General features: G+C 40.5%; 2 protein-coding genes across 2 annotated transcripts; both read left to right on the top strand.

Annotated features, from left to right (window-relative positions):
• The first annotated feature begins 11342 nt into the window (after positions 1-11342).
• Positions 11343-11804, top strand: LOC124716861 (repetitive proline-rich cell wall protein 2-like). Its single transcript, XM_047243413.1, has one exon. It carries the CDS (start codon positions 11343-11345, stop codon positions 11802-11804), a length of 462 nt encoding a protein of 153 aa, XP_047099369.1.
• Positions 11805-12732: 928 nt separating this feature from the next.
• Positions 12733-14914, top strand: LOC124716860 (periaxin-like). The gene is made up of 5 exons (XM_047243412.1): positions 12733-13069; positions 13324-13614; positions 13773-13982; positions 14221-14445; positions 14670-14914. The coding sequence occupies exons 1-5, from the start codon at positions 12733-12735 to the stop codon at positions 14912-14914; spliced, it is 1308 nt and encodes a 435-aa protein (XP_047099368.1).
• Positions 14915-20710: the final 5796 nt, after the last annotated feature.

The following is a 20710-nucleotide window of genomic DNA, read 5'->3' as shown; positions in this document are numbered from 1 at the left end:
TTACGCATCTGCAGCAAGTCACCTTCGTGGTGTAGCAATTTTATTGGCCACTAGTGTATTAAAATGAATTCACTCTAAGAGCTTTGTGACAAAATTTGTGTAGAATTGAATGGTATGCGAATTTCAAGACTACTGTGCCACATTGTTTCTTTTGGTATGTCATGTTAAAAGGACAAAGAATAAACCGCGAATACGCAAAGTCATTTTAGTAAACAGTTAACTTCAATGCAGTTAACAAGAATAGTATGTATCCTTGGAAACTACCGCAGTATCTTTGCATGACAAACGAACGCTTTCTGTCGTTCGCGTACGTTTGAACGAAAAATTGTTCTCTTGAAATTGCTTTTGAAAATAGTTACATATGGAAGACTGAAGTAATTGCTGTATTCTTCTTTGCAATGTCCTTGAATTTCAGCAATGTTTACAGATGTACTGATTGTCGTGAAAGAACGAGTATATACTACAAATTTGATATAAACAGTTGAAATAAGTAAGTACTTTTTAATACACTGTCAGTACCTAAATTCGACAGTTATTTTGGCAGTCTACTACATATAATCTTGACTTTTATTGTTACCTCCTTCTTGAAAAATATTCAGGTATGCACAGCGATAACGTAGTATACATCCATAAGGTGTTATATCTGTTCACATTAGTTATTCGGGTCGAGGTTATTACTATCGGTCACTCAGCATTTCAACTGCAAAACGTAATAGTAGACGGTGCAATATAATTAGTAGCTTATGTGTCACAGGGTTACAAGTTTTATTGTTACGAATTGACAGTATTTAATTTGTTTCTTTGCTCTTTCTCGAAGTCGTTCCCAGCTTTGCACTTTACATTTTGTGGCATGTTACACGGGTAGTAGGGATTAGCCGAGGACTCAGTCGTAGTCAGCTGTCGTCACATCCGATGTCAAGGTCGATCGAGTGTCGACGTACACTCAAGGTCGATCCAGTAGTAGCAGCATTTAAATCGGCAGATGTCAGTCGCGCCCCATCGAACCAGTCATTCAAGTGCGTTCGCTCTTACTAACTTTCAATGCCGCGCCACGCATATGTGATGTTTATGCAATGAACAAGCTGTCAATTTGCCTGTCGGTTAAGTGATTGCTTGTTGTATTGCACCCATTTGTTCCAGTGCTGACAAGGGAACCTCCCCATCGCACCCCCCTCAGATTTAGTTATAAGTTGGCACAGTGGATAGGCCTTGAAAAACTGAACATAGATCAACCGAGAAAACAGGAAGAAGTTGTGAAGAACTATGAAAAAAATAAGCAAAATACACAAACTGAGTAGTCCATGTTCAAGATAGATAACATCAAGGATAATGTGAGCTCACGAGCGCCGTGGTCCAGTGGTTAGCGTGAACAGCTGCGGAACGAGAGGTCCTTGGTTCAAGTCTTCCCTCGAGTGAAAAGTTTACTTTCTTTATTTTCGCAAAGTTGTAATCTGTCCGTTCATTCATTGACGTCTCTGTTCACTGTAATAAGTTTAGTGTCTGTGTTTTGCGACCGCACCGCAAAACCGTGCGATTAGTAAACGAAAGGACGTGCCTCTCCAATGGGAACCGAAAACATTTGATCGCAAGGTCATAGGTTAACCGATTCCTCCACAGGAAAACACGTCTGATATATTCTATATGACACTGGTGACGGCATGTGCGTCACATGACAGGAATATGTTGGCGAATGGGTATAAAGATTCTTCCGCCTTACCCGATTTAGGTTTTCTTGTGGATGTGTTAATCACTCCCAAAAAAGTGATGAAAACATAAGAGTTTGTCACATAAACTGCAACAAATGAATGCAACAGTTTCACAGTTTTCCCTGTGCTCTGTCGCTGTAGTCGACTGACGTCGTGTGTTTCGATGTTTGTTTAGGTGTAGCGTCCCCATACTGCGGCGTAGTTACCTCGCATCGGACGGACGGACGTAGAGATAATAACTGTCTGAAAATAAAAAAATTAATTTCTCACTCGAGGGAAGACTCGAACCAAAGACCTCTCGTTCCGCAGCTGCTCACGCTAATCACGGGACCACGGCGCGCCTGAGCTCACACTTTCCTTGATGTTGCCTGTCCTGCGTATGGGCTACTCAGTTTGTATATTTTGCTTATTTTTTTCATAGTTCCACACAACTTCTTCCTGTTTTCTCGACTGATCTGTGTTCAGTTTTTCAAGGCCTATCCACTGTGCCAATGTATAACTAAATCTGAGGGGGGTGCGATGGGGAGGTTCCCTTGTGAGTATGCATCAAATTAAAGTTTTGTTTCCTGTTCAGAGAGAGAATTATTAGCGTTCATTGAAGTTACATTTATGTATTACGATGGGTGATAACTGAAACTACAGTGGAAACTTTGCAAACATTACTTGAAAATTTGCTGAAAATTAGGGGTACGTCAGCTTAGCACTGAGTACATTTTTTTTCAGCAGATATGCCGATTTATGGTGCATTTCCGTTTCCAAAGTGGTTTCGTAGAACATCTAACGCCTACGTGTTACTGAATTGTACCAGTTTTCCGCGTTGGTAAGTCCTCTGCCTCCTTTGATGAAAAATGAGCTTATTTGTAAAACTGAATGTATCATCATAGTAATAATAACACGGCATAGGAAACTACCGAGGAAAATGTCTTTATTGGATAATGGTAAAGATAATGGTAAAATTTTGATTTTATCCATACTGGATCAGAGGTCGCGGTTGTCAATTTCAATGTTAAAAAATATATCGGCTCAACCACTTGTTTATAGTGTAAAACACTAAGATTGACGCGTTTCGGAAGTCAAGCTTCCATCATCAGAATAATAAAAAATAAAAGAACCTGTTAAAACTCGCTAACATGGAACATGCACCAGGCACAATAAAATTGATAATAAAATTAAACCATCGTGGCTGCAACAAGGGAAGTAGCCACGATGTTTTATTTTTATTATCAATTTTATTGTGCCTGGTGCATGTTCCATTTTAGCGAGTTTTAACAGGTTCTTTTACTTTTTATTATTCTGATGATGGAAGCTTGACTTCCGAAACGCGTCAATCTTAGTGTTTTACACTATAAACAAGTGGTTGAGCCGATATATTTTTTAACATTAATGCTAAAATATTTTTTTGAATTTTAATCTACTGTTATTGTTAGATTTTCGCGTACAACGTTACTAATTTAAAATTTTGTTTTTTCATCAATCCAAGAGAAAAAACCTCAAGTACTTTCTGAATGCGCATTTCCTTGTAAAGTTTGCCCAAGACGAAAGTTTTCTTTAGAGACGCGTTAAAAAGTTTATAGTTATGCCTACTGTATAAAAAAAACTGTAAGTTATGATTTTCGAACGTATTTGGTCTTAATGACGTGTTTAACCATGGACCAGCGTGCTTGGAAAGCGTTTTCCTTGGTAATTATTTCTCAACTTATAAAGTTACTGGAAAAAAAACCCTCGATTTAACATCTCTTGATTTCAAAAGTATAAGACCTTGTGTAATTTCAACATGTGAAGTTCTATCAATGCAGTTTTCTCTTTTTTACCTCTATATACTCCGTAAATCCCTAGGAAATCCATAATAGTGTGTTCTTTTAATGGTGACATATATGAGAGTTTTTTTGTGTTCGTTCCATTTATCTGGGCAGTAAGGGAAGAACAGTTGTAGACGTGCCTCTGTGTAAGCTTTTAATAGCGTAATTTTATCGTCTTGGGCCTACTAGAGCGAAAGGTGGAACCAGGGAATATTTATTCACAGGTAAACCACTGAAATCTCGTCCTTGAAATTTTAGAAGTAGGGTTTCTCGAAATTTGATGACTCTTTCTTTGAATGTCCGCCAGTTGAAACTTTCAGCATTTCTGTTAAACTCTCCTAGCAGGCGTACAAGTCTATCATCATTAGACTAACAATAGCTCGCACAGAGATATTCAAGCAATTGTTCTTCCCAAGCCCCAGCGATACATGGAATGAAAAGAAATTTTAACATACGATTCACTGGCAAGTGTCACTCCCATACATTCTACAGTGATTTGAGTGTATACTTCTTATGTGAAATGCACTGGATATGCGATTAATAGTTAGTCTACGAAAAACGTCACTGAAGAGGTAATCATCAAACAGCACTGTGTTTTTATCATGTTGTCCACAAGCGTACCCACATTGATTTCATTTAACATCGGCTGGAACTGATGGGTCTCATGTACAGAAATCAAGATTGCGTCACTCCGTATCAAATGATCCAATTTAAAGCATGCCCCCAGCTCGAAAATTTTACATTCTGGTTAAATTTGTACAGAATGTATCTAAGGAAACTGCATAAGCCGATGCCTAGTTTCAGCTCCATCTGCACCATATCCAGTTTTGTCGAAATTTCTCCGGAATCAACATAAGGCAAGTGCATGAACTCATGCATAGTTTCAAGTCCATCTGTAGCTTGGTTGTAAGAACTACAGCCGTTTTCACAAAGGTTAGTCATTTTGGGACTGGAAACAAGCAAAAAAAAAAAAAAACCCTCAAGTTCAGCTAGTCATTGTTCCTGGCCTAATAGAGCTAGGGCCGTGCAACTTGCCATCCTAACATAACTTTCTGGATAGAAGACAGAAATAACATAAATGTAGATCAGAGAGCAATGCCCATTGCACAGTCTCACAACTTGCTGAAAAATTTTACCGTGACAAATTTTCCCCACCCGCTTTCCTGTTTTCTTGGTCATTATTAGATCTACTCTTGCGTTACCTCTATTTGACTTTGCGTAGATAACGCTGTACTCATCTGGTAAAAAATCCTGTACATCCTGCCATAGCACTTTACTAATTCATGTTATGTCAAACTTCAAGGTGTGCATTTGTCTTTTCATGTTCTCTAATGTGCCTATCCCATTAAAGAATCTAACACTCTACACAGGGACACGTAGGCCGCCAGAGTTAGTTTTCTGGTGAAAACATCCTTCCGTGTAGTTCCCGTCCGGACATTCGAATGGTATACCGTTTCACCTGCAAAATATTTTACGCAAGAGGATGCCATCATCATTAAACCAACTCCCCTCATTTCTCTTCCCCATTTGTTTGTATTTGGGTCTCTTATTGTTGCTGCACATGCACTCTGCCAATACCCAGTGTTTACAGACGTTCTGTTTAAAGCCTATTGTGAATTTCTGAAATGAAAACCAAACCATTTTTATCCTCCAGTTTATTTTTTCAGGTTTATCCACTTGTTTTCAGTTGTCCTTAGTGTGTATAGTCCTCGACTGTCCCTATCGGCATACTGATTGGTTATTATTTTTACTGTAATTAATTTTTTCCTCTGTCAGTTAAAGGAGAATATTGAAAAAAAAAGGAAAGGACCTGATGGTAGTGTTCCTGGATTTGAAAAAAGTGTGTGACAATGTACCCAGGGGTAAAATATGGGAATGTCTGAGAAAACATAATGTTTCTGATTCATTAATTAGAGAAGTTCAGATACTGTATAAAGGCTGTGAAAGCAGTGGACAAGTATGATGTGGAAGCTCAAAGTCGTGTAAGGGGGGACGTTCATGAAATTGACCGAAAATGTGAATTTTCAGTTTTTTTTCTTTGTTAGTAGAACTCATGGACAGTAGGTTTCCAAAGTTTCAATGATGAAGTCACATCAGGAGTACCTGTACAGCCACTTTTTGAAGCAACACTTCAGTATGTACAGGCTCAGAGGGTTAACAACCCCTACGTTCACAAGGAGAGGCTTCTAAATTGTATCCTGGATGTTGTGAAGTCCACTTACAGGTTTTTGGTCGCTCCCGAACTTCTAAAAAAATGTATGCATGGTGGAACACACAATCCAAATGAGCCTCTAAAATTACTCATGTGGAAACGATACCCTAAAATTATATTTTCACCTGCTACACCTGTCAGAATTGCAACTTATGGTGCAGTTCTAGTATTTAATGATGAGAACGTAAGGAGGATGAACCTGTTAGAGAGAATGGACTTTAAGAGAGGAAATTTCAGTTAAGGCTTCTTGAGAAAAATAGATCTGCAGCGCCTCTCTTCAAGTGAAAAGTTTGTTGAAGATCCGGTAAAGGGAAGAAGGTAGAAAACAAGAAAACAGAAGAGAAGCATTGAAGGGAATGAGTACCCTGAGTCCAAATCTGGGACCTTCTGAAGAGCTAACATATGAAAATACCTTAGCTTGAACTTTAAATTACAGTTCCTGAGAATTATGTTTTTTTAAAGTTTAAATACCCTTCCCTCCGAATGTATGAAGAAGTATAAAATTTTGTACACTTATTACTATAAACTCAATAAATTTCGTCTCAAGAATAAATTCTGAAATTTTGAGTATAAGCTGAGATATGGAGCAATGTGCTTGGAATTTTGCACGAATTTTATATTATACTTACAGAATTATAATTAAAAAATTATTAAAATTCTCCTATTCGATATATTCAAGAAACCTCGTGAGAGAAGCTCACTATATGCAAAGAGATCAAACAGGGAAAATTTTGTAGAAATCTTTTGAATAGTTTCTGAGAAAAAAAGCGCACATTCCACTTTCGATAGTAAAATTTTTAAATTCTATAAAGGTAAATATATATAATCCAAAAAACTGAACAGTAAAGTTGTTAGGTTGTTGTAAAGCATGGTACAAAATTTCATTGCTGTAGTCTTGAAAATTGTGGATTTGTTGCATGTTTTAAATAGTGTGTATTTTTCCTGAACGTCCTTCCTTAAGACAGAGAGAGGTATTCATCTAGGTAGTTCGTTTCTCCGTTACTCTTCATTGGACACTATCATGAAAGAAATCATGAAAGTATAAAATGAATATCTCAGAGCTTTTAATTTAGCTGCTGACACCGCCATTTGGGGAGAGACGGAAATGGAGGTTCAAAGGAGACTGGATTACTGGAATGCAAAATTTAAAGAAGTCTAGTTGACTGTGAGTCAGAACAAGACAATGGCAATGAGATGAGGACACCCGCACTTTGTAACGTACTGGAAGGAGAGAGGGTCGAACGTGTGAAGAGTGTCAGTTATCTTGGTAGTGTCACGTCAAGTGATGGTAGTCTCTAACTAGAAGTTTTGAACACAGTAGCAAAAGGATCCAGCTTCTACCAAGTATGAAACTAATCTACGACAAGGAGGTCCCTCTAAAAGTCAAACAGACCAAGTATAAAGCCTATCTCCTGTCACTCGTGACGTATAGTCTGGAAATCTGTGACATAAATAAGAGAGAAGAGTGTCAAATATAGGCATATGGAATGAACTTCTTTGGTCAGCTCTGCAAAAAACCAGGAAAGACAGAATAGGGAAAGAATATGTAAGGAGGGAACTGCAGGTGACCTTGACCATGGAGGAAAGAATGAGTGCTGTGAGACTTAAGTGGTTAGGTCATGTGAAGCGAACGCTCCCGACTCGAAATGCACGTCAGTATTTGGATATAGAGGAAGGAGAATAACGACCGACTGGGTTGTCTAGAAAGAGATGCGCAGACCAGATTAATGAAGGTCTTAAGAGGAGAGAAATAACGTGGGATGCTGTGAAGGGAGACAAGCTATACCAGGACAGAAAGCAATGCGGGTATATCGTTTACAAAGTCCCTACCCAGATTGCTGGAAGGAAATCCTGACGATGATGGTGATGTAATTAATCTTGAAGGATACTGTCATATCTGAGAGGATGTCATCAACATTAAACTATATAGTAAAACTGCATGTCATTGAGAAATAAAACGGCTGTATATGCCCCTTTTTTTCAACGGTTTGCATTGTCAACAGAGCAAGGGTAAGGTCATGTTGGCTAATGTTACAGTGCACGTTCTCTAATCACCCAGACGGTTGCCCCTATAACTACAGAAAAATCTGCTGCTTCTTTTCAAGAACCACACGTCAGTCTGTCCTCTCTTCTGATGTGGTGGTACCTTCGCGATGGCTATGTGAACCGTTGAGGCAAACGAGCCACCTCACCTCGTCAAGGTTCATGTTTCATAGGCGGCCGCTCATCAACATTATCATTAGCTATTTATCATCCACTGCTTGTGTAGATCTTTGTCAAATTTCTGCTTATGTTACGATCTTCAGATTTTCGAATCTAATTTGTGCTTCTAGACATTTTATTACCGTGAAGAATACCATACGGAGTCTCCTCTGCCCGTTTCCCACGATTTCGCCTCGTTTGTGCCCGTCCCATCTCCATTTCAGTTTCGTAACAATCGCTGTCGCTTCCTCAACCCCTGCCTTTTCTCTTAGCCATTTGTTCGTTTTTCTATCCTTTATTGTTATGCCCAACATGTATCTTTCTATCGCTCGCTGAGGAAGATCCAATTTTCGAATTGCCTGAGCATTTAATGCTCACGTTTCACTTCTGGAAGTTAATACAAGGAATATGCGATGGTTACAGACTTTTTATTTAAGGCACGTTGCAAATTTCCAACTAAGTACAACATTCAATTTCCCAAATGAATTCTAAGCCATTTTTACCCTCCTGTTTCTTTTTCTTCTTCAGTCGCACATTCGCTTATTGCTTTCATTTGTCCTAAGAATACATATTCGTCAACTGTTCCATCAAGACAGGACAGAATATCTGATCATAAGAAAGAAACTCCGAAGTGATAAACCTTTGGCTGTAGATGTTTTCACTTTAAAGACAGCAGACTGTTTCAAGTACTTATGGAGACTTCTTACAAGGGAACCTCCCCATCGCACCCCCCTCAGATTTAGTTATAAGTTGGCACAGTGGATAGGCCTTGAAAAACTGAACACAGATCAATTGAGAAAACAGGAAGAAGTTGTGTGGAACTGTGAAAAAAGAAGCAAAATAAACAAACTGAGTAGTTCATGGGAAGATAAGCAACATCAAGGACACTCCGAACACAGGAGCGCCGTGGTCTCTTGGTAACGTGAGCAGCTGCGGAACGAGAGGTCCTTGATTCAAATCTTCCATCGAGTGACAAGTTTAATCTTTTTATTTTCAGTTTATGTGACAAACTCTTATGTTTTCATCACTTTTTTGGGAGTGATTATCATATCCACAAGAAAACCTAAATCGGGCAAGGTAGAAGAATCTTTTTACCCATTCGCCAAGTGTACAAGTTAGGTGAGTCGACAACATATTCTTGTCATGTGACGCACATGCCGTCATCAGTGTCTTATAGAATATATCAGATGTGTTTTCCTGTGGAGGAATCGGTTGACCTATGACCTTGCTATCAAATGTTTTCGGTTCCCATTGGAGAGGCACGTCCTTTCGTCTACTAATTGCACGGTTTTGCGATGCGGTCGCAAAACACAGACACTAAACTTATTACAGTGAGCAGAGACGTCAATGAACAAACGGACAGATAATAACTATGCAAAAATAAAGAAAGTAAAATTCTCACTAGAGGGAAGACTTGAACCAAGGACCTCTCGCTCTGCAGCTGCTCACGCTACCACAAGACCACGGCGCTCCTGTGATCACATTGTCCATGTTGTTGCCTATGTGGCCCATGGACTACTCAGTTTGTATATTTTGCTTATGTTTTCACAGTTCCACACAACTTCTTCCTGTTTTCTCAATTGATCTGTGTTCAGTTTATCAAGGCCTATGCACTGTGCCAACTTATAACTAAATCTGAGGGGGGTGCGATGAGGAGGTTCCCTTGTTAGTAACAACATTAGAACGGATATGGAAATATATGGCCGTCTAACAACAATGAACAAAACACTTTTCAGTTTTATCTTTTTGTTAAGAAAAGATCATTTAGTACTAACTTCAAAATTCGCTTGTGTCATTAGATTGTTATACCGGTAAGTTTATGCAGATGTGAAGCATTGAACTGTACAAACACGGTAACATCATCAAAGTGCCAAAGAAGAGAAGGCTGGACTGGGCTGGCCATATGGCAAGAATGACGGAGCTTAGACTGCCTAGAGCAGCATTCTGAAGACAATACCAAATGGACAAACAGTGCACTCGACAGAAGAAAATGGAACAGACTGGTGGAGTAGGTGTGTGGCTAATAAGGTCCTTTCCAAACGTAAGATAACTAAAAGTAGATTTCTATAATTTCATCATAATCTTTACTACTTTCCTGACTGCATTATTTTTATCTTAGTATAATCAGCCTTCAGGCTTACTATCAGTTCCTCCATCAGTTATTGAAATTCTTCTGGATCCGAAGCAAACAAAACAATTCCATCTGCAAATGTTAAATGGTTCAGATAAGATCGATTTATGTTTTTATATGAGGTTCACTCAAAAGAAACCTGGTCAGTGCGTCTATCTTTGCCTTACACGTGAGGTGGCACCACGGAGCTGCGGGTATGGTGGCGCCATCAATTGCTAGGGAGACTGACGCGTGCGCACCGTTTGATGTTGCATAGCGCCAGTGTGGTTTCACGCCGAAGAGAAGGTGGCTATACAAGTTATCGTCCACTACCGAACATGCAAGCGAGTAAGCAGGAACAACGAGGAGTGATTCGATTTTTTGCGGCGGAGGGAGCTGGAAACCGTGAAATGCATCGACGGATGAAGTAATGTGTACCGTGAGTACAGTCTGAGTCGTTCAAGTGTTGTGGAATGGCGCAAACAATTCTGTGAAGGGCGCGTCACTGGAAGACGATGTTCGTCCTGGACAGGCTCATCGTGTCATCACACCGGAAATTGTTGGAGAAGTGAATGCCTTAGTCTTGGACAACCACAGAGTCACCGTGGACGAGATCCATCGGTTACTGGGTATTAGCGAGGGCACCTCCCACACCATAATGCATCAACACTCGAACTTTCGAAAAAGCTGTGCGCAATGGGTTCCCCACCAACTGACCGCCGAACAGCGCAATACTAGAAAGGCGCTGTCTTTGAGTTATCTGCAACGTTACCATGAGGAGGAATACGGCTTTCTGTCCGGAATTGTCACAGGTGACGAAACATGGTGTCGCCATTTTGAACCAGAAAGCAAGCGTCAGAGCAAGCCGTGGAAACATGCGGTTTCAACACCACCAAAGAAATCAAAAGGCCGTGCACACCAGTTCTGGTAAGCTCATGATGTCCTCCTTTTTTGACCACAAGGGCCCACTGCTTGTCGAGTAATTATAAATGTCTGCGTATAAATATTTAAATACAAATTCCTGTTCGAACCGAGACACGTCTCTTGTCAAACAATTCCAGTGGCAAACATCGCAAGTGAGGCGTTCTGCATCATAGTGTGCTGTACGGTGAAAGTTCCTCCTGTTAAACTTCCTCCTGATAAAGTTCCTAGTGCCGGCCGCTGGTGGCCGAGCGGTTCTAGGCGCTTCAATCTGGAACCGCGCGCCCGCTACGGTCGCAGGTTCGAATCCTGCTTCGGGCATGGATGTGTGTGATGTCCTTAGGTTAGTTAGGTTTAAGTAGTTCTAAGTTCTAGGGGACTGATGACCCGTGATGTTAAGTCCCATAGTGCTCAGAGCCAAAGTTCCTAGTGTTAAAGTTCCTACAGTCAAAGTTCCTACAGTCATAGTTCCTCATGTCAAAGTTCCTCATGTCAAAGTTCCTCCTGTCAAAGTTGCTCATGTCAAAGTTGCTCATGTCAAAGTTGCTCATGTCAAAGTTCCTCCTGTCAAAGTTGCTCCTGTTAAAGTTGCACCTGTTAAAGTTGCTCCTGTTAAAGTTGCTCCTGTTAAAATGCACCTGTTAGAATTGCTGCTGTTAAAGTTGCTCCCGTTAAAATTGCTCGTTCCTACAGTCAAAGTTCCTACAGACAAAGTTCCCACAGTCAAAGTTCCTCATGTCAAAGTTCCTCCTGTCAAAGTTGCTCCTGTTAAAGTTGCACCTGTTAAAGTTGCACCTGTTAAAGTTGCTCCTGTTAATGTTGCTCCTGTTAAAATTACTCGTTCCTGCTGCTAAAGTTCCTAGAGTCAAAGTTCCTCCTGTCAAAGTTCCTCAAGTCAAAGTTCCTCCTGTCAAAGTTGCTCATGTCAAAGTTGCTCATGTCAAAGTTGCTCATGCCAAAGTTGGTCATGTCAAAGTTCCTCCTGTCAAAGTTGCTCGTGTTAAAGTTGCACCTGTTAATGTTGCTCCTGTTAAAGTTGCTCCTGTTAAAATTGCTCGTTCCTCCTGTTAAAGTTCCTACCGTCAAAGTTCTCCTGTCAAAGTTGCTCATGTCAAAGTTGCTCATGTCAAAGTTGCTCATGTCAAAGTTGCTCATGTCAAAGTTGCTCATGTTAAAGTTCCTCCTGACAAAGCTGCGCCTGTTAAAGTTGCACCTGTTAAAGTTGCTCCTGTTAATGTTGCTCCTGTTAAAATTACTCGTTCCTGCTGCTAAAGTTACTAGAGTCAAAGTTCCTCCTGTCAAAGTTCCTCAAGTCAAAGTTCCTCCTGTCAAAGTTGCTCATGTCAAAGTTGCTCATGTCAAAGTTGCTCATGCCAAAGTTGGTCATGTCAAAGTTCCTCCTGTCAAAGTTGCTCGTGTTAAAGTTGCACCTGTTAATGTTGCTCCTGTTAAAGTTGCTCCTGTTAAAATTGCTCGTTCCTCCTGTTAAAGTTCCTACCGTCAAAGTTCTCCTGTCAAAGTTGCTCATGTCAAAGTTGCTCATGTCAAAGTTGCTCATGTCAAAGTTGCTCATGTCAAAGTTGCTCATGTTAAAGTTCCTCCTGACAAAGCTGTGCCTGTTAAAGTTGCACCTGTTAAAGTTGCTCCTGTTAATGTTGCTCCTGTTAAAATTGCTCGTTACTCCTGTTAAAGTTCCTAGAGTCAAAGTTCCTCCTGTCAAAGTTCCTCATGTCATAGTTCCTCCTGTCAAAGTTGCTCATGTCAAAGTTGCTCATGTCAAAGATGCTCATGTCAAAGTTGGTCATGTCAAAGTTCCTCCTGTCAAAGTTGCGCCTGTTAAAGTTGCACCTGTTAAAGTTGCTCCTGTTAATGTTGCTCCTGTTAAAATTGCTCATTCCTCCTGTTAAAGTTCCTACAGTCAAAGTTCCTACAGTCAAAGTTCCTCATGTCAAAGTTCCTCCTGTCAAAGTTGCTCATGTCAAAGTTGCTCATGTCAAAGTTGCTCATGTCAAAGTTGCTCATGTCAAAGTTCCTCCTGTCAAAGTTGCTCCTGTTAAAGTTGCACCTGTTAAAGTTGCTCCTGTTAAAGTTGCTCCTGTTAAAATTGCTCGTTCCTCCTGTTAAAGTTCCTACAGTCAAAGTTCCTACAGTCAAAGTTCCTCATGTCAAAGTTCCTCCTGTCAAAGTTGCTCATGTCAAAGTTGCTCATGTCAAAGTTGCTCATGTCAAAGTTGCTCATGTCAAAGTTGCTCATGTCAAAGTTTGTTGTGTCAAAGTTCCTTCTGTCAAAGTTGCTCCTGTTAAAGTTGCTCCTGTTAAAGTTGCTCCTGTTAATGTTGCTCCTGTTAAAATTGCTCGTTCTTCCTGTTAAAGTTCCTACAGTCAAAGTTCCTCATGTCAAAGTTCCTCCTGTCAAAGTTGCTCATGTCAAAGTTGCTCATGTCAAAGTTGCTCATGTCAAAGTTGCTCATGTCAAAGTTGCTCATGTCAAAGTTGCTCATGTCAAAGTTGGTTGTGTCAAAGTTCCTTCTGTCAAAGTTGCTCCTGTTAAAGTTGCACCTGTTAAAGTTGCTCCTGTTAATGTTGCTCCTGTTAAAATTGCACCTGTTAGAATTGCTGCTGTTAAAGTTGCTCCCGTTAAAATTGCTCGTTCCTACAGTCAAAGTTCCTACAGTCAAAGTTCCCACAGTCAAAGTTCCTCATGTCAAAGTTCCTTCTGTCAAAGTTGCTCCTGTTAAAGTTGCACCTGTTAAAGTTGCACCTGTTAAAGTTGCTCCTGTTAATGTTGTTCCTGTTAAAATTACTCGTTCCTCCTGTTAAAGTTCCTAGAGTCAAAGTTCCTCCTGTCAAAGTTCCTCAAGTCAAAGTTCCTCCTGTCAAAGTTGCTCATGTCAAAGTTGCTCATGTCAAAGTTGCTCATGTCAAAGTTGCTCATGTCAAAGTTCCTCCTGTCAAAGTTGCTCGTGTTAAAGTTGCACCTGTTAATGTTGCTCCTGTTAAAGTTGCTCCTGTTAAAATTGCTCGTTCCTCCTGTTAAAGTTCCTACCGTCAAAGTTCTCCTGTCAAAGTTCCTCATGTCAAAGTTCCTCATGTCAATGTTCCTCCTGTCAAAGTTGCTCATGTCAAAGTTGCTCATGTCAAAGTTGCTCATGTCAAAGTTCCTCCTGTAAAAGTTCCTCCTGTTAAAGTTGCACCTGTTAAAGTTGCTCCTTTTAAAGTTGATCCTGTTAAAGTTGCTCCTGTTAAAATTGCTCGTTCCTCCTGTTAAAGTTCCTACAGTCAAACTTCCTACAATCAAAGTTCCTCATGTCAAAGTTCCTCTTGTCAAAGTTGCTCATGTCAAAGTTGCTCATGTCAAAGTTGCTCATGTCAAAGTTGCTCATGTCAAAGTTGCTCATGTTAAAGTTCCTCCTGACAAAGCTGCGCCTGTTAAAGTTGCACCTGTTAAAGTTGCTCCTGTTAATGTTGCTCCTGTTAAAATTGCTCGTTCCTCCTGTTAAAGTTCCTAGAGTCAAAGTTCCTCCTGTCAAAGTTCCTCATGTCATAGTTCCTCCTGTCAAAGTTGCTCATGTCAAAGTTGCTCATGTCAAAGATGCTCATGTCAAAGTTGGTCATGTCAAAGTTCCTCCTGTCAAAGTTGCGCCTGTTAAAGTTGCACCTGTTAAAGTTGCTCCTGTTAATGTTGCTCCTGTTAAAATTGCTCGTTCCTCCTGTTAAAGTTCCTACAGTCAAAGTTCCTACAGTCAAAGTTCCTCATGTCAAAGTTCCTCCTGTCAAAGTTGCTCATGTCAAAGTTGCTCATGTCAAAGTTGCTCATGTCAAAGTTGCTCATGTCAAAGTTCCTCCTGTCAAAGTTGCTCCTGTCAAAGTTGCTCCTGTTAAAGTTGCACCTGTTAAAGTTGCTCCTGTTAAAGTTGCTCCTGTTAAAGTTGCTCCTGTTAAAATTGCTCGTTCCTCGTGTTAAAGTTCCTACAGTCAAAGTTCCTACAGTCAAAGTTCCTCATATCAAAGTTCCTCCTGTCAAAGTTGCTCATGTCAAAGTTGCACATGTCAAAGTTGCTCATGTCAAAGTTGCTCATGTCAAAGTTGCTCATGTTAAAGTTCCTCCCGTCAAAGTTGCTCCTGTTGAAGTTGCTCCTGTTAAAATTGCTCATTCCTCCTGTTAAAGTTCCTACAGTCAAAGTTCCTCCTGTCAAAGTTCCTCATGTCAAAGTTCCTCATGTCAAAGTTCCTCCTGTCAAAGTTGGTAACGTCAAAGTTGCTCATGTCAAAGTTGCTCATGTCAACGTTGCTCATGTCAACGTTGCTCATGTCAAAGTTGCTCATGTCAAAGTTCCTCATGTCAAAGTGACTCATGTCAAAGTTCCTCCTGTTAAAGTTCCTCCGAAATATATTTCGAGAAATTACTATGAAGATAAAATTAGAGATATTTGGGCCTGCACGGAGGCTTACCAGCATCATTCTTCCCCCGAACCATTCGCGACTGGAACATGAAAAGGGGGAAGTGACACAGTTACGCAACGTGCCTTCCACCACACACCGTAAGGCAGCTTGTGGAGTACAGATGTAGGGTCAGATTCATCCGCATAATCGGATAGAGTTTTATAGCTCTGTGCACGATCGTCCTTTTCCACGCAGTGTTTAAGAGTTGTGCCTCAAGTGTATCTAACAGTTAGTTACTTACGTGATCTTTAGATCATTTGAACGATGATTTTATCGCAATGATGTGCTACGAGTCGGTTTGCAGGATATGCATACATGATTAGTGTTGTGCTAACATTAACGAACACATTCATTTTTACAGCTACTCACGCCATTAAACTTAAAAACAACCTTTTTTTTTAGACTACGAGTTTTCGAATAGAAATTCGTCATCGAATAGAAAGAGTTGATCAAGAGAAATGATTTTATGTTTTACGTTAGATTTAAAACTTGGGTTCCTATCTGTCGCAGACGTTTTATGGTATTAGGCAAATGGTCAAAAACGTTTGTTGCTGCATGCTGAACTCCTTTCAGAACTATGGACAGTTTTAATAATGGATAATAAAGGTCATTTTCTCTCTAGTGTTGTGGGTATGGTCATCACTGTTCTTCTCAATTTGAGATGGATTATTTATGGCGAATTACATTAGCTAATATAAGTATCGTGATGCTCCACTTGAAATGCGTAACTCTTTGAAGAGACACCAACATGACGATGATTACTTCTTTACGAATGATGAGTTACCCCAGAAAGTTCCATAATATATTATTGGGTGGAAATATGCAGAACACGTTAGGCAGTTGACTAGCGATTATACGAGAGCAAAAGGAGCTGGACTTAATTGCTTGAGAAGCTGAGTTATATGCTTCTTCAAGTGCATGTTTCCATCAATGTGTACACACAAAAATTTGGATCATTCTGCCTTATTTACTGACTCCTGTTCATGTGCTACATCATTTGTTTGTATGCCTCAATTTGTTGTGCAGAACTGAATCCAGTGTGTTTTCTCAAAATTTAGGGGGAGTGTTTCTTGATTTCTCTCCGGCCACTAAAATTTTTTAACTTCCCAACATTACTTGAAAGTCAACAAGCAGTGAAGATGTCAGGGACAGTTTTAACATCAAAGGATTTCTGTTAACGTGGGAAGTAGCTTGTAGGTCAATCAGTTACATCTGCACATGCACAGGGGCGGTTCCTGCTAAAACGGGAAACGGCCTTGAAAACAGCTCGAAAACAGATGAAAGACTGGCAGTGTCCTCAAAAAGTTCAGGAAACTGTTCTTGTAATTCTGTCTAAAGAAAATGCAGTGAGCTTAGGAAACTGGACCGTGTTAGTTAGAATGTGTCTCTTCTACAAAGCGATTTTCTTTTTAAATGCGTCTTATTAAATACATCCCAATCGAATCAGAAAAAAAGTTGTTTCTCACCTTGCAGTGTCTTAGTAAGTCCATTTAAAATGTGAGATCTGCAATCCATTTTGGATGTTATAATTTTCCATCCTGATGTCCTTCTTCCTTAACAAAGTAGCGAGTTTTAAATCGAAAAATGGTTCGAGGCATGCTCCTTGACGTAAGCAACGTACCTTTCAGTAACATGTAAAGTTTCCATGCTCTTCGTTCAGTTCCATCGAAAACTTTAGCAAGTGGCTGTGGAATAGTGTGTGTGACTTCAGAAATTTTGCTATTCGTACCATCAGTATTTTCACGTGTTTCAGGCCTGAGAATTTAGCACAGGGTTGTTCTTGATGTACAGCACAATGAATCCTGTGTGTTGATCGTTGTAATGTTTTGTTCTGTCATTGTCAACTAAACCTCTCAATTATTCCTGCGTGGTATTCTAATATCATTTCACAATAAAGTTGCAATAGCTGTCGCTTGTGTGATTGCGTAATAGATACTGAGAATTCTCTTGCGTCTCGTCTGTCTTTCCCATCCATTTTAAAGGCTTTTGACTATGCATCGTTAGATTGTCTCTTTTTGTGCAAACAGCCACAGGATCTGCGTACACCCTTCATACCAAGAACACATACACATTCAGTTATACACCTGATCCCATAGTTCTACAAAGTTACCTAGGTGGATCGTAATGTTCGTTTGGTATACAAAAAAAGACACCTAGGGTATACGTTAAGATAAGGCTCTTGGGAATGAGTGATTGAGGTGGATGACCTCCAACTGTAGACCAAAAATATTTATATGTCAAATCACAAGCCTAGGAGTGAACGAAGCTATCGATATGTGTGTGTTTACCTCTGTGCTAGAGGGTATAAGTATTCTAAACATCAATAAACGGTGTTTGTAGGGTGTTTCCATGTGGTGTCAGCTAACGAGTAACGTATAGAATTGCTACTGTATATTGTTTAACAACGCACTGCAGTTTGTCTACTGCTGTACCGGTAAACCATCCCGCTAAACAAGATTATGATTAACCATGTTCTGCCTGCATAGCTAGAATGGAGAGCATATTACTCAAAAGCAGTGGGACCCCCTTTATCCTCGGCGTACATTCAGTGAATGTAGCATAATGTTAGTGTAATTGCAGCATCGTGACAGTACTTTACCGATTACACAATCGATCCCTGAATTCGACGATCTACCAATCTGACAATACTACCAGTTTCCGGGTTTGATGTCATTCGAATAACATTTTACAAACTATGCTATGATGTCATAGTTTTATACTGTCAAACTTGCTTCTCACTAAAGCACCTGATCCCTTCACCACAGCCGGCCGGAGTGGCCGAACGGTTCTAGGCGCTACAGTCCGGAACCGCGCGACCGCTACGGTCGCAGGTTCGAATCCTGCCTCGGGCATGGATGTGTGTGGTGTCCTTAGGTTAGTTAGGTTTAAGTAGTTCTAGGTTCTTGGGGACTGATGACCTCAGAAGTTAAGTCCCATAGTGTTTAGAGCCATTTTTGAACCTCCATCACAAGCAGAGACCTCAGTGCTGAACAACAGTGAATCACCGGTAAATAATACAGGTAGTTTTGAGCACTAAATCAATTAGAGACGTTGACGTGACATTTCCCCGATGTGTGTGTCACATGTGAGACGTCGTCGGATCATTCGTGTATATTTGGGCAAAAAATAATTTTTTTTCTGTAGCAAATACCCGAACACCGAGCAGTTGGACGTTGACGTGATGTCAAACTGGTGTGTCCAGATCACGAACTTGCATTCTAAGATTCACACTGAATGCTCTGCAAATTTGTTGCTGGAAATATCCATTCGCTTCAGAAACGCTCTTGAGATGTATGAGCTCTTTTTGCAAATTTTCACTATCGGATATACATTGTGCCCTGTGCACTAAGGTCTTAAGGAAACCTATGGTTTTCAAAGGGTGATGGCAGCTACTGGCATTGTAAATATAGATTAATATGTGTTGGTTTACGATATGCAGCATGTCCTAATGCGCCATCAACCTTATGACGAACGAAAATACCCAAAAAAGGGTGGCATCCGCTGAAGAGTTTTTCTTGTTGGTTTTACGTAGCTGCTGGCTCTCTCGTTGCAGCTGAAGCTGAGTCGGAATACTTCGTGAGATCTGTTACCCGACTTAATATCTGACGTATTTACCTTTTTTTTAAAACTCATTTGCCGTTGTTGATTGTCTTGAAGTAGAGGTCCTGCTAATCAGCGACTCTGAAATCCCGTGCGTTGCCGAGGAACAGCTTGAGTTCCTCACGTTCTGCAACTGTTACTGGGGCAAAAGTAGATAACTTCTGCTCGTATCACTAAAAAGCATGTCCACTACTTTCCTTTTACAACATATGTTTCCTAGAATGGATGTACAGATCATTAAAATGACTCGTGAATTTGAGTACAACACAACTTTTTATACGACATACGCCTCGAGGGCTCAACAAGGCATCCAAGATTACAATATATTTTATTTGTCACATAACCATCTTGTCTTTTGTTTTCATTCTTGGAGAGTGTGATTGCTCCTTGACGATCAAGCTACCGCCAAGCCGCTACGCCGAAACGTAATAGCTCCCGCCCACAGCTGGTGAAGCCATTTACTTGCCACACCTCCTGTTTAATATCTGTACATACGAAAACAAACACCAGCGCACAGTATACGTTCCGCGACTTACTCCCTTCTTAGTATTCTCTCACGATCGTATCTCCTTGTACTATCCAAGGAGCGTGAAATACCGTTTACCTAAACGCCATGTAACACTTCGCCATCTTTTCCTATTTCCATAGTGAATTTCATACTAGCATGGATAGAATTCTGCTGCCCAAGAAATCTATGTAGTTTATCCTTCCCGTGAGGCCAAACTAAAAATGTGTCCTCCACGTACCTCCAGGACACCGTTGGTTTAAAACTTGCCGAGTCCAGTGCCTTGTGAAAAAAGTCTTCCGTAAATAAGTTGTCTACCAGAGGGGAAAGGGAGCTGCCCATAGCGACTCCGTCAATCTGCTCATAAAATTCTGCATTAAACTGAAAATAAGATGAGAGAAGTACATGCTCAAACAAGGCCGTTTTTGTAAAAATGTTGAGATTGCTAAGCCTCTGAATAAAATCCACAGAACTACGAATGTGGCGACTATATTTTCCTGCCAATGGTTTTAATAATGAAGCTAAATATTTGGAAGAAAGATACGTTGGTGGACCAATAGTGCTCGTTATTGGCCGCAAAGACAAATTCTCTAGATGCTCATCCTTAGCCATCTTGTGAACTTTAGGAAGCCCATAAAATCTCAGTGGTAACGCACCTTGCACCTTTAAACCTCTTATAATCTCCTTCGGTAACGATGAAGCGTACAGTAAGACAGGAGTCCTTATAGTCACCTTCTTGGTAGGGTCTTTGTTAGTCTTCCTGTACGCACCAAAACTTAGTAGACTATGTATCTTTTCCTTAGAGACTTCCTGATGCAACGGAACAGTAGCATTACTTTTATTATCACACAGGACGACCGTATCATTATCCTCATATAATTTTCGTACATATTTCCTTAGAAATATTACTTCTTCGTGGATGATGTCTCGTAATTGCTAGGCAGCTCTCACGTCTGATTTCTTCAGCTGAATCCTGTGACAGCGGTCGGACAGCTTCCTCGATGGCGCTGATGAAAGATGATATCGGCAAGGTCTTTGGAGTGGCGGCAAAATTTAGTTCTTTACTTAAGACAGAAAATGTACCTTTACCCATATCCTTACCCGTCAAATTTATAACAAGACGCCGGCCGCGGTGGTCTAGCGTTTCTAGGCGCTCAGTCCAGAACCGCGCGACTGCTACGGTCGCAGGTTAGAATCCTGCCTCGGGCATGG

This window comes from Schistocerca piceifrons, chromosome 9 (genome assembly GCF_021461385.2).
Source record: "Schistocerca piceifrons isolate TAMUIC-IGC-003096 chromosome 9, iqSchPice1.1, whole genome shotgun sequence".
Taxonomy (NCBI): Eukaryota; Metazoa; Arthropoda; class Insecta; order Orthoptera; family Acrididae; genus Schistocerca; species Schistocerca piceifrons.
Note: the sequence above shows the minus strand (reverse complement) of the source record. Positions and strands in the feature narration are given on the sequence as shown.

Coding starts and splice junctions, on each gene's coding strand:
- LOC124716861 (XM_047243413.1), top strand. CDS start 11,343: ATGTTAAGTCCCATAGTGCTCAGAGCCAAAGTTCCTAGTGTTAAAGTT.
- LOC124716860 (XM_047243412.1), top strand. CDS start 12,733: ATGCTCATGTCAAAGTTGGTCATGTCAAAGTTCCTCCTGTCAAAGTTG. Junction 13,070..13,323: donor TAAAATTGCTCGTTCCTCCT/GTTAAAGTTCCT, acceptor TTCCTGTTAAAG/TTCCTACAGTCAAAGTTCCT. Junction 13,983..14,220: donor TAAAATTGCTCGTTCCTCCT/GTTAAAGTTCCT, acceptor CTCCTGTTAAAG/TTCCTACAGTCAAACTTCCT.